The 10,968-nt window shown below is 59.4% G+C and overlaps 1 protein-coding gene across 4 annotated transcripts in view; it reads left to right on the forward strand.

Moving 5' to 3' along the window:
* CAMK2A (calcium/calmodulin dependent protein kinase II alpha) overlaps nt 1-10,968 on the forward strand; it is a 34,986-nt gene that overhangs the window by 15,459 nt on the left and 8,559 nt on the right. For 3 of the 4 annotated variants that reach the window (XM_035890787.1, XM_035890793.1, XM_035890806.1), the window contains exons 4-12: nt 2,367-2,421; nt 2,660-2,725; nt 4,555-4,627; nt 5,003-5,105; nt 5,641-5,724; nt 6,342-6,436; nt 6,858-6,980; nt 7,746-7,829; nt 9,213-9,255. In XM_035890787.1, coding sequence (XP_035746680.1) covers nt 2,367-2,421; nt 2,660-2,725; nt 4,555-4,627; nt 5,003-5,105; nt 5,641-5,724; nt 6,342-6,436; nt 6,858-6,980; nt 7,746-7,829; nt 9,213-9,255 — 726 coding nt within the window. Of the gene's footprint in view, nt 1-2,366; nt 2,422-2,659; nt 2,726-4,554; nt 4,628-5,002; nt 5,106-5,640; nt 5,725-6,341; nt 6,437-6,857; nt 6,981-7,745; nt 7,830-9,212; nt 9,260-10,968 lie in introns of all 4 variants that reach the window. The other variant, XM_035890799.1, reaches the window with a different exon arrangement.

Here is a 10,968-nt window from a genome sequence, read left to right on the forward strand (position 1 = left end):
GCAGAGACGGCAGGCTTTGAGCAGCCCTGCTGCACCGGGCTGGAAGGGGTTAATGGCATGAGCTCCTAACGAGCCCAATCTGGCTTCTATTTATACCCAGGAGGCTCTTCACCACCCCCCCACCCCACACCCTCACCCCCCCACTGCTCCTGCTGCCTGGAAACTTGGGCTCACAGCTTCCCTTGCATGCAGCACAAGGCAGCTAATTACCCACCCAGGAGCTGGAACAGGCTGTGCGCTGCGGACCAGCCCTAACGAGAGGAAGAGGAGGCACCGCTGCCAGGGGCATGGGCAAGGCGAGGCAGAAAATCCCTCTCCATCCTTCCCTGGGAGATGCACCTCAGCTGCTGAGGGGCTTTTCTGGCCCCTGGCTTGTTCCCTGCAGCAAGGTGGGGGTCCTTCTGTCTCTCGTGGGAATGCTGTTCTCCACAGATGGGGGTTATTGCGGCTCGGAGCCTGGAGGAACCAACTCGTGCTTTGCACCGTGCCTGCAGGAGAGCCTTGCATAGAAAGCCATGCACAGGCAGTGGAGAGCAGGTCCAGGACCTCCACAGCACCCAGTGATGCATTAGGGAGAGCTGCCGTCTCCCAAAGTTGCATGCCCTTGTGGGGAAGCCTTGCTTTATTTGAGGACATTTTGGCTACACTCAGCCCTGCCGTTTTGACTCCGGGTGCCTGTCGCCTGCTGACCCTCAGTCCTGATGCCGCATCCTGCTCCCGCCTTGGCTCTCGGCGCTGATCTGGAGTGGTTTGGCCGGCGCGGCTCTTTCTGACTACGGCCAGTAACAGATACTTGCAGGACCAGGCTATATTTAGCACGGCTGCTCCTTCTTATACCTTTCAGCTCCTGGCAGCCACGGGCACTGGGACTTCCCCAGGCAGGGGATGTATCCAGACCATCTGCTTATAGTTACGCCGGCCCTATCCATGCCGAATTCGCCTAATCCCCCTTTGAACACTTTGGCTTCTGCAGGATCCCAGGCACAATACCCCCAAATCCCTCTTGGGCCAGATGAAACGGGAGGCAGTGTGTTTCTTCCAGCAGAGGAAGGCAGAAAAGCTGGTATTGTGTGTCGGAGAAAAACAGGGAGCAGACTTGGATGTTGGAGCTTGGGGGGTTTCTGCAGGGGCCTGCAGTGGGGAAGGAGAACCAGGGAATGAGATGACAAAAGTTGTGTCGATCGACAAGACCATGGGGGAGATGCCTTCACCAGACCTCCCCTGCCCCTCGCTCTAGCCCGGGTGAGCCGATGCCGCTGGCACCTTGCTCTTGGCAGTCGCGGGATCTGCCTGGATGGAGGGGTAGGACCTGCAAAGCGGTGTTTGCTGGCCTGGGAGATGAGAGCGACGCAGTGCAGCGCCTGCGCCGGGTGGCAGGGTTTATCTCCCCCAGCTCAGACTCGGCTCCGGAGGATGTTTCCATACAGGGCTCAGCTGAGTTAGCAGTGGTAAAATGGGCTAGGAGCAAAAATTCCCACAAAATCATTCACCTGAAGGTTTCCTTTTCCTCCCCGGTTTCCAAAGATCTCAAAGATGTTGAAAGTTGTATCAGGCTGAAACCAGGTGAGCAGAGAGGAAGGGTTAAATATTTACAGCCCTGGAGAAATTGGAACAAAATGTGAGGTGGGGGGCAGAGGATGCTGGAGCAGCCTCTCGTTATATGTCCTACCTGTTTCAGTGCCTGTCCCCTCGCCGTGCATCTGCCCGCCAAGCTGTGAGCGGGGATCTAAGCCTGAATAAGTGGACCCCGGCTGCAGTGTGGCAGGTTTGCACCGGGCCGTGCTTGGCAAGCGGTGCCCGAGGGGAGAGGGTGCCCCTGCCGTGGTGAGCGGGGCAAGGTGCCACACTTCCTCCGAAGGAAACTCATCCTGTGGTGATTCCTGGATATCCCCAACCCGAGACCTCCCAAGGAGAAAAAGAAGGTCATGAGCAGAAAATAAAAAAAGCCCTGTCGGTGCCAGGGCTGGCAGCCTGGCGCCCTGGCTGAGCTCTCCCTGCACCCGGGCACCACTCCTGATGGGGCAGAGGGCTGGGCTGGGGGCACCCGTGCCTGCAGCCCGGTGCCCAAGATAGCCCAGCAGCTGCCCGGGCCCTTGGCCAGGCCACCATCCCCAGGCCATCCCCGATTTGGATGTGACCTTTGAGCCTTGCACCGCTGCCAGAGGCTGGGGCCACGGCTGGGGTCCCCCATTGAGCGGGGAGCCCCCCCACCCAGCCAAGCAGCAACAGCAAGAGGAGGAGGCAGCCGGAACAACCCTGCTCGGCCCTTCCCTGGCTCCTGCTTGCACCCAGGGGGGCGCAAAGGCCTTCCTGGGTAGCGGGGCGGGAGCCAGGCGTACCCCATAACCTTTCTGTCTCTGCCGCAGTGAGGCTCCATGACAGCATCTCCGAAGAGGGCCACCACTACCTGATATTTGACCTGTGAGTAATGGTTAAATGCATCTGATAATCCACTGGCCCCGCAGGCTGCGTTTGAGCCAAGCTTGGGTCCCCAAGCAGAGGGCGGGTCCCCACCCTGCACCCCCCACGCTCCCCTCCAGGCACGGTGCAGTGGCATTTTGGGGGGGGTTTGCCAGGGCTGAGAGTGCTGTAAATCAATCCAGCCCCCTTGCCTGCTGTGCTGAGATGGCCGGGCGTGACTGTCCCTGTTCTCTGGCAGGGTCACCGGCGGGGAGCTGTTTGAGGACATTGTGGCCAGGGAGTACTACAGCGAAGCCGATGCCAGGTGAGCACGGCCGCACGCCGGGCCATGGAAGGAGCAGCCGTTGTCCCCTTCTCCCACGAGTTTCTCCCTCCCAGGGTCCAACGTGTCTGGCTTTCTGCAGCAAAAGCTCTTTCCATGCTGGGAGGTGTTTTACAGCCACTCCACAGGGTGTACTCATAAACCAGATGTGTAGTGCAAAAAAAAAACCAAACCCAAGCCCACTTCTTTTTAACTCGCTCAGCTCCTGTGCCAAGAAACGTGTGTGTTCATAGAATCATAGAATGTTTTGAGTTGGAAGAGACCCCTAGAGGTCATCTAGTCCAACCCCCCTGCAGTGAGCAGGGACACCGCTAACTAGATCAGGTTGCTCAGAGCCCCGTCCAACCTGGCCTTGAATGTTTCCAGGGATGGGGCCTCCACTACCTCTCTGGGCAACCTGTTCCAGTGTTTTACCACCCTCATTGTAAAGAATTTCTTCCTTATATCTAGTCTAAACCTACCCTGTTTTAGTTTAAAACCATTACCCCTTGTCCTGACACAGCTGGCCCTACTAAAAAGATTTTATCACAGGGCTGGTCCCCCCTCAGACCAGGCAGCAGCCGGCCATCACTCGCAGCAGCATCCTTCCCCGGGCTGATGGCAATGGAGTACCCGCATCTGACCTCCTTGTAAAGGAGCCTGCATTGGGGGTCCCCAGGCTGGGGGCATCGGGGGTGTCCAGGCTGGCAGGGAGGAAGCCCAGTGTTGGGCTGTTGCCCTGTCCAGGACCGTGGTAGCACAGACACCCCGCAGTCCTCACCCTTTCCCCTTGCAGCTGCATTACAGTCATTTGCAAGTGGTTTCCCTGGCGTTTACTGCTTGAAAGCACTAAGGAGGAGCAGTCAAGGCAGGCAGGGTGGGAGGATGTGCTGGAGCTCTGCTCTGTCCCACGCTCCTGCTGGCGCTTCCCAGGTACCTGCTGCAGAGGCAGGGGGCTGGGTACCATTTCAGCCGCCCCTTTGGTCCTTGCAGCTTGGCCAAGGGACAGCATTAGCCTCGGTTTTTTTGAGGGGACATGATTTGGCCCTCTCCAGTCACCAGATATCACTGTGCCTCTTGGCTTTGCTCCCAGCATAAGCATAGCCCATACAAATGACCAAGGGGGTGGTAAGCTCTACGCTACCTGTCTGCATGGAATTATCCCATATTTCTAGGCACAAGGCAATCTCATTTAATGGGCTGCCTGCACTGACTCCACTTACAACCCATCCACTTGTTAGTGTCATGCAAATAAAATAAAATACCTGTAAATAAAGACCTTCTGCCTTGCACACAACCGTTTTGGAGCAGCGGTGATCATCACCTCAGTCTTTTTCCCTTCCTTTCTCAAGCGTGCAGCAGAGCTGGGGTTTAATGAACTAGATATAAAGTGAACAGGCGCAGCGAGAGCCACCAGCGTTAGGGGAGGCCAGGGAAATGGGGCCGAAGCAAAGGTTAGCTCTACCTCTGAGGAGCATGTCTGCTCTGCCGGGGTTTGGAGACCAAATCTGGGCTGGCCTTGTGACTCCACTGCTGGTCTCCAGCTCCCCCCCCTCCCGGTGTTGCTTCCTTGGGGACCCCATGGGCTCTGCCATAGCCCCCGTGATCCTGCTCACCATGGCTGGGTGTCCAGCAGCTCTGGTGGGGTCTTAATGGGTTATAGCTGCTCTCCACAGGTGTGTGGTTTTCAGTGGAGAGGGATGCTGAGCTGTGCTGTAGGGCTGCTGGTGGGAAGCATGATGGGGAGAGGGATGAAATGCAGCCATGTAGAAGTGTCTAAGTAAACTCTGCCTCTCTGGACCCTTCGGTGAGCTTTCTCCTCTCTTCCACAGCCACTGCATCCAGCAGATCCTGGAGGCCGTCCTGCACTGCCACCAGATGGGGGTGGTCCACCGGGATCTGAAGGTAAGAGCTGCAGGGGAAGGGCTTGTGGGAGGACATGGGCAACCCATCTGCAATGCCAAACCCCATGGAGCAATGCCCAGGGTCCTCCAGGGCAGCTGAAACTCGGCAGGGAGGAACACCATGTAGGGCTTCTGGAAAGCCACAGAGCAAAGACCAGCTCTGGGATGAAACAGCATGAGGGAGAGGGGTTAGGGAGGTCCCTGTAGTCTGTGGTCCTCTAAAAATCCATGGACATCACAATACACAGCAGGACAAAGCGGTAGGGTAGCACATCCAGAGCCCTGACCTTCCTCCATGCTGTGCCGGGAAGCTCCCCTGAGACAGCAGACACCCCGGGGGGTTTCACTCCTCTCCAACCCCTGTCTCCTCCTGCAGCCTGAGAACCTGCTGCTGGCATCCAAGCTGAAGGGTGCCGCTGTCAAGCTGGCTGACTTCGGCCTTGCCATCGAGGTGGAGGGGGACCAGCAAGCATGGTTTGGTGAGTAGAACTGGCCTGAGGTGCGGAATCCTCCAGCCCTCGTTGGTGTATTTGGTCAGGGGGGGCTCTGGGAGGGATGCACATCCCCAGGACCTGAACTCTGAGCTATGGGAGGCATGGTGGATGAGGAGGAGTTCGATGGCTCCAGCTGTGCCCCTGAAAACAGCCTGGTATTGATCCAGGGCACAGGCAAACAGCTCCACAGGGACCTGGTGAGTCACTGAGATGTCCCAGTGAGCTGGACAGGCTGATGGCAGGGGCAGACCCGAGGAAGGAAAACCTCATCCCCGTGCTGGAGGTGCACGCCAGAGCACCCCAGGCTTCTGCACCATCCTGGGGTTTGGCTGCTGTGGCTGGCTGTTGGCGTTTGCTCTGCTCTCGGGAGACACAGAGGTTTCTGAAGGGAGGGTGCCCGTCCCACTGGCTCGGCGCACGCCAGGGCCCCTGGCTCTCGTGGCGGCTGGCCAGGCACCAGGCAAGCTGTGTGGGGCTGGGGGCTGCCTGCCGGCGGTGCGTGATGGGCTGTCTGTCCCAGGTTTCGCTGGCACCCCAGGATACCTCTCCCCCGAGGTGCTCCGGAAGGATCCCTACGGCAAAGCCGTGGACCTGTGGGCTTGCGGTAAGTCAGACTGGGGCTGAAGGGCTGGGAGTGGGCTGGGCTGGGCTGCATGGGATGAGGCAGGCTGTTGATCCAGCACATCCCAAGCCGCAGTCGCTAGACACGTCTTGGGGAGGTCAGGGTGGAGGATTTATCCAAGAGGTGGCACATTACCCTGGGCTGTCCCCAAAGCAGGACCCTCCTTCCCAGTCCAGTGCACCCTCCTCTGAAGGATCAGCCCCCTTGCTACGCACCCAAAGCCCCCAGGCAGGGGAGGTGCTGGCTCTTCTGCCCTGGATGCTGGTGGAGTCAGGCAATGCCTCCGCACAGGGGAGCCTTCTTCCACCCACGATGGGGAGGAGGCGTCGCCCAGCCCTGATGGGGCACCTGGCTTGAGGCTGTGCACGCTGGCTGCCAGAGCTGTGTCTGGCTCAGCCACATATGTCCCAGCGGCTGAGGGTCAGCATGGAGCTAGACCCACCAGTGAGCCTTCTGCTTTTCAATCAGGGAGCAAATCCTTCTATTTCCCTGATTTCTCAGTTCCTCTGCTTGAGCTGGGTCACTCCCCAGGCTGGGTCTGCTCATACCTCCAGCAATGAGCTCTCTCCCACTGATTCCACGTCTCCTCTCCCGGGCAGGCGTCATCCTCTACATCCTGCTGGTTGGGTACCCACCCTTTTGGGATGAAGACCAGCACCGACTCTACCAGCAGATCAAGGCTGGGGCTTATGATGTGAGTGGGTTTGTCTTGTTCCCCCCTTTCACTGTCTCCTCTCTCTCCTGCCGTCCCTGTGTTGCAGTCTGCTGCTCCAGAAGAGCGATCAGGGCAAATTCAGAGCAGCTGGAGCAAGTTTCTTTCCTCTGCTCTGGTCACAGAGTGTTGGCCGAGCTGCCGTGCCCAGGCACACACACTGGCACGTTTCAGATGGACTTTGCAGGATGGATAGTTCTTGTCCTGGGCCTTCCACCTTTCTCCCTCCACCCCTGCTCTCCAGTTTTCCAGCTGGTAGCTCTTTCCAGTTGCTGCTGTCTCTCCAACCTGTCCTGTGGGCAGGAGCAAAGGGTTTGCAGGAGAACCAACCCAAGTGCAAAGGGAATTCTGCTCCTTCCGTCGCTCCCTGCCATTTCTCACACCAGTCCCTTTGCTTTGGCAGTTCCCCTCCCCTGAGTGGGACACGGTCACTCCCGAAGCGAAAGATCTCATCAACAAGATGTTGACCATAAACCCGTCCAAGCGCATCACGGCAGCAGAGGCTCTGAAGCACCCCTGGATATCGGTGAGTTTGCCGGCACTCACCAGTTGGGGTTGACGGTCCAGAGATGTGGGGGTTTGCAGTGGGGGAACATCTCACTCGGGAGCATGTGTTATCAAACATGCTGTCCATCTCTTCTCTCCACCCTGGGAAGAATGGTCTCCTGGCACGGTTCCTCCCAGTGCTCTTAAAGCAGCCTTTTCCCCAAGGCTTTACAGCAGAGAAAAGCCTGGAGTGTGAATGCAAACAGCAGGTCCCAGGGGAGCTTGTGACAGGAGGGACACGCACGTTCCCAGCCCTTGTGGGGACAGGCTGGTTTCTTGGTGTCACGCTGGGCTGGGCTGGGTGGGAGTAGTCTTGTGTTTGCCCATCTGTCCACCCCAGCAGTAGTGCCCCCTGCCCCTCGCTGCAACCCGCTGCTCTGGATGCCGGTTCTCTCTCTGAATCAGCTCCCAAAGGCAGGAGGAGTCCATGGGCTTAACCCTGGGACCCCACACCACGTGGAAACCCCGAGTGCGCTGCTAAACGTGGCCGGTCAGTCGAGGGGTTAACTTGGGGGGAAGCCAGCTCTCCCTGCAACCCCCCCCACCGCCAGAGCAGATCCTGCTGACTCCAGAGCTGAGATCTCCTGCTGCCTATTAAAGTTTTATCGGCTGCTGCTGCTGCAGGCAGCTCTGGCCCGTGCCTCGGCCGCGGGAGACCGCACACGTGTGCGTGCGTGTGAGAGCAGGGCTGGGGGAGCCCCTGAGCCCCCTGTGCCTGCTCTGAGCCCCATCTCTCTCCTCCCAGCACCGTGCCACCGTGGCATCATGCATGCACAGGCAGGAGACAGTGGATTGCCTGAAGAAGTTCAATGCCCGGAGGAAGCTGAAGGTAACTCTCATAGTCTCCAAGCTGGCTGCAAAATGCATGATAAGGACATTGGGGAGTCTGTTCCCCGAGTGGGAAAGGACAGGGTGGTGTCTCCGGGTCAGCGGTGTGGGGGTGATGGATGTTTGGGGATGCTCGGTGTGAAGAAGGGAAAAGAGGCCAAGTGGAGTAGTGGCCGCATCTGGCTGGGGTTCCCAAGTGCTTAGAGGAAAGCCATGGTGAAGGAAAGCACTGAGGCACACAGCTGCCCTGCACACTGGGTCAGGGACTTTCCCATGGGAGTCAGTGTAAAGAAAGCTCCTCTTTGGGGCAGGAGAGGGGTCTGAGAGGCGCTGTGAGACCCCTTTGCCTGATGACCGAGCTACGTCACAGCCAAGGAACAAAGTCATCCATAGACGGGCAAAAAGCTCCAGCTCACCCAGCCAGCAGCCCCGCAGGCTTTCCCTTCTCAGACGCTGCCACGTGCCACAGCCCATACCCCCTCTGAAATCACCATCTTCCCAGGCTTCACCATCGAGCTGGAGCATGTCCCTAAGCACCCGTCTCCTGGGTGGTGCTCAGCCCCAGCCGGCAGCACGGCGCTGGGCACGGGCTCTGGAAATGGCAATGCCTCCTCCAGAGCCGGAGGCACAGAACGGGCTGGCGCTGATCGGTGCCGCGGCCAGGGCCATCAGCGCTCCAGGCCTGAAGGCAGTGCGGCGCTGAGCAGTGCAGCTGCAGGCTGCTAACACGATTATCAAGAAAAGAAACTGGCTATAAACTATTATTACTTTTCAGCTAGACAAGTAATCAAATTAGTTCAGGCATACCCTTCAAAATAGTAATCCATTACTGTAAGCAATTAGTCGAAAGTAATCTCATTATATGCTGAGCAACTAGTTAGTAGAGTCAGCTGGAAAAGAGGAAACATTTTTATGAATGTTATTTTGTGGTGGTGATCTTTGCGTGGCTCCCATGAAAAATTCCTGCCCTGCTGCTCATAGCTGGCACGGGTTTAATTGCAATTAAATCCGGTTCCGCTCCTGGTGGCTCCCCTCACCGCCAGCTGCCGGCCCTGGTCAGCGGAGTCATGCCACATTCAGGGCAGGGTAGAGCGAGACCAAAATGCGCCCCAGGGATATTTAATATCCCTTTAATCTTGGAGGAAAAGTAGTTTCGGAGAATGCAACCCAACGCCCTGGTGCTGGGGATACGGGGTTGGGTACTGTGGGCTGCTTTTGATGACAGGAGGAGAAATATCAGCCCGTGGGCCAGTTTCCTTCCAGCGAGGTGGCCGGGGGACAGGTGACACACAGGGCTTTCCTCCCCCAGGGCTGGGGGGAGTGGCAAGGGTGTGGGGGGCCGGGGCCCAGCACACCCTTTCCTTCTGCTTTCTGTGTCTTTCAGGGAGCCATCCTCACCACCATGCTGGCCACCAGAAACTTCTCCGGTAGGTGCCATCTCTGGGGCTCACCTCCTTGTCTTGCAGTGTGCCCAGGGCAAACCCATAGGGTCCCTGGAGAGCTGGCTTTGCCATGAGTGTCTCAGGGGGGGTAAGGTTGCAGCCCGGTGCCTCTGGGGACACGTGGCATTGGGTGGTGGCCCAAGCCAGATCATCTGGTACCTCCAGGCTGGCTGGTGGCTGAGGGTGCAAGAGAAAAGGTGTCTGGCTGAGGCACAGCAGTCCCCAGAGGTTTAGGTTTTGGGGGTTTGCATGTGCCCACCCAAATGGCTTGTGCTGGGGTTGGGGATGCAGGTGCTGGGGGCAGCCAGGGCTCAGAGCAGTTGGTTTTGTGTCCTTCTGGAGGTGTTTGTGTCTCGGGGAGAGCATCCTCTGCACCGGGAAAGCCTCGGAAAGGTCCCCAGGTGCCACTGCAGCCAGATGGCAGCAGGGTCCCCTGGGTCGCTCCCCAGGTGGGAGGGCGCTGATCCTGCAGGGACCCCCACTCTCCTCCTGCCCCCCTACATCTGCACGGAGACACAGGAGCAGGGGCAGAGCGTGGCAGCCCTGCCCTTGCATGGGAGAGGTCTCGGTGCAGCCACAAGCCCCCCTACCCCTGTGGCCTTGCTGAGAGCTGTCATCTCTGGGGACACCCTGCTGCCTCCGAGCAAGCTGTGCAGCTGGGATTCCAGAGGCAGGGATCAGCAGGTCCCGGCCGTTCCCAGGCATGGAACCAACATGGAGCCAGGTGGCTGCAGAGCTCCTCCGCTTGCTGCCACCTCCAGCACTCCCCAGCGCTGGGGATGGCCCTGGCAGAGGTGGGACAAGGTGGCCAAGCCTGATACAGCGGCTGAGCGGGCTGGCGGCAGCTGCTGGGTGTTGGATGGGTGTTTCGGGGTGCTTTGCCAAGGCGCCCCAGGAGTCGGGTGTAGTAGGTGGGCAGGGGGGAGATGGGGACCGCCGGCCCAGCCAGGTGCCAGGGGAGAGGGCCACGGCCAGGGTTGGTATCTGCATTTGTCGTGGGGGGATTGTGCTGACACATTTAGCACTTGTGGGCAGCGTGCGGTGGGGCTGGAGGAGTCCAACAGCTGGGGGGATCCGGTGTCAGGCCCCGCGCCGGGAGACGCGGCGGACACCGAGCATCAAAGGGCAAGAAATTCAAAAGCATCTCTTGTAGGCTGCCCATCCCACACACAGCCCAAGGGCTTGCCGGCCCCCCCCCACTCCGCCCCGGAGCATGGCGGGGCCAGCAGGCGATGGGGTCCCATGTGGGGCTGAGCCCCATCGGTCCCACCCTGTGCTGGAGCTGCAGGGGGAGCGGGGTGGCTCGTGCAGCCCGGGGGGGGCTGGGGCAGGGGTAGGTGGGCACCGGGGAAGGCGTCTGCTTTTCATCATTGTCAAAATGTGGGCTGCAGCTGTCGGCCGGCGGGCCGGCAGCACATGATCCCGGCAGCATGGGGCTAAAATTAGAGGGCGGCAGGCGGGCAGCCCATTCCACCGTGCTGCACCGCGCTCAGTCACCAGCACCCCCTGGCCAGAGCCCGCTGCTGGCCCCCTCTGAGCCACCCCGAGGACTTGGTGTGGCGTTAGGAGACGGGTCATGCCCCTGGCCGAGAGCCACCGGGGTAGGATGGGACGGTGCCAGCACGGTCGCCCCTGAGCTCCCAGGGGTTGCACCAGGGGTTGCTGGAGAGAGGACGAAACCCACCGGCTGGGGGCCCC

Source organism: Egretta garzetta, unplaced genomic scaffold (genome assembly GCF_000687185.1).
Source record: "Egretta garzetta isolate BGI_Z169 unplaced genomic scaffold, ASM68718v1 scaffold270, whole genome shotgun sequence".
NCBI lineage: Eukaryota > Metazoa > Chordata > Aves > Pelecaniformes > Ardeidae > Egretta > Egretta garzetta.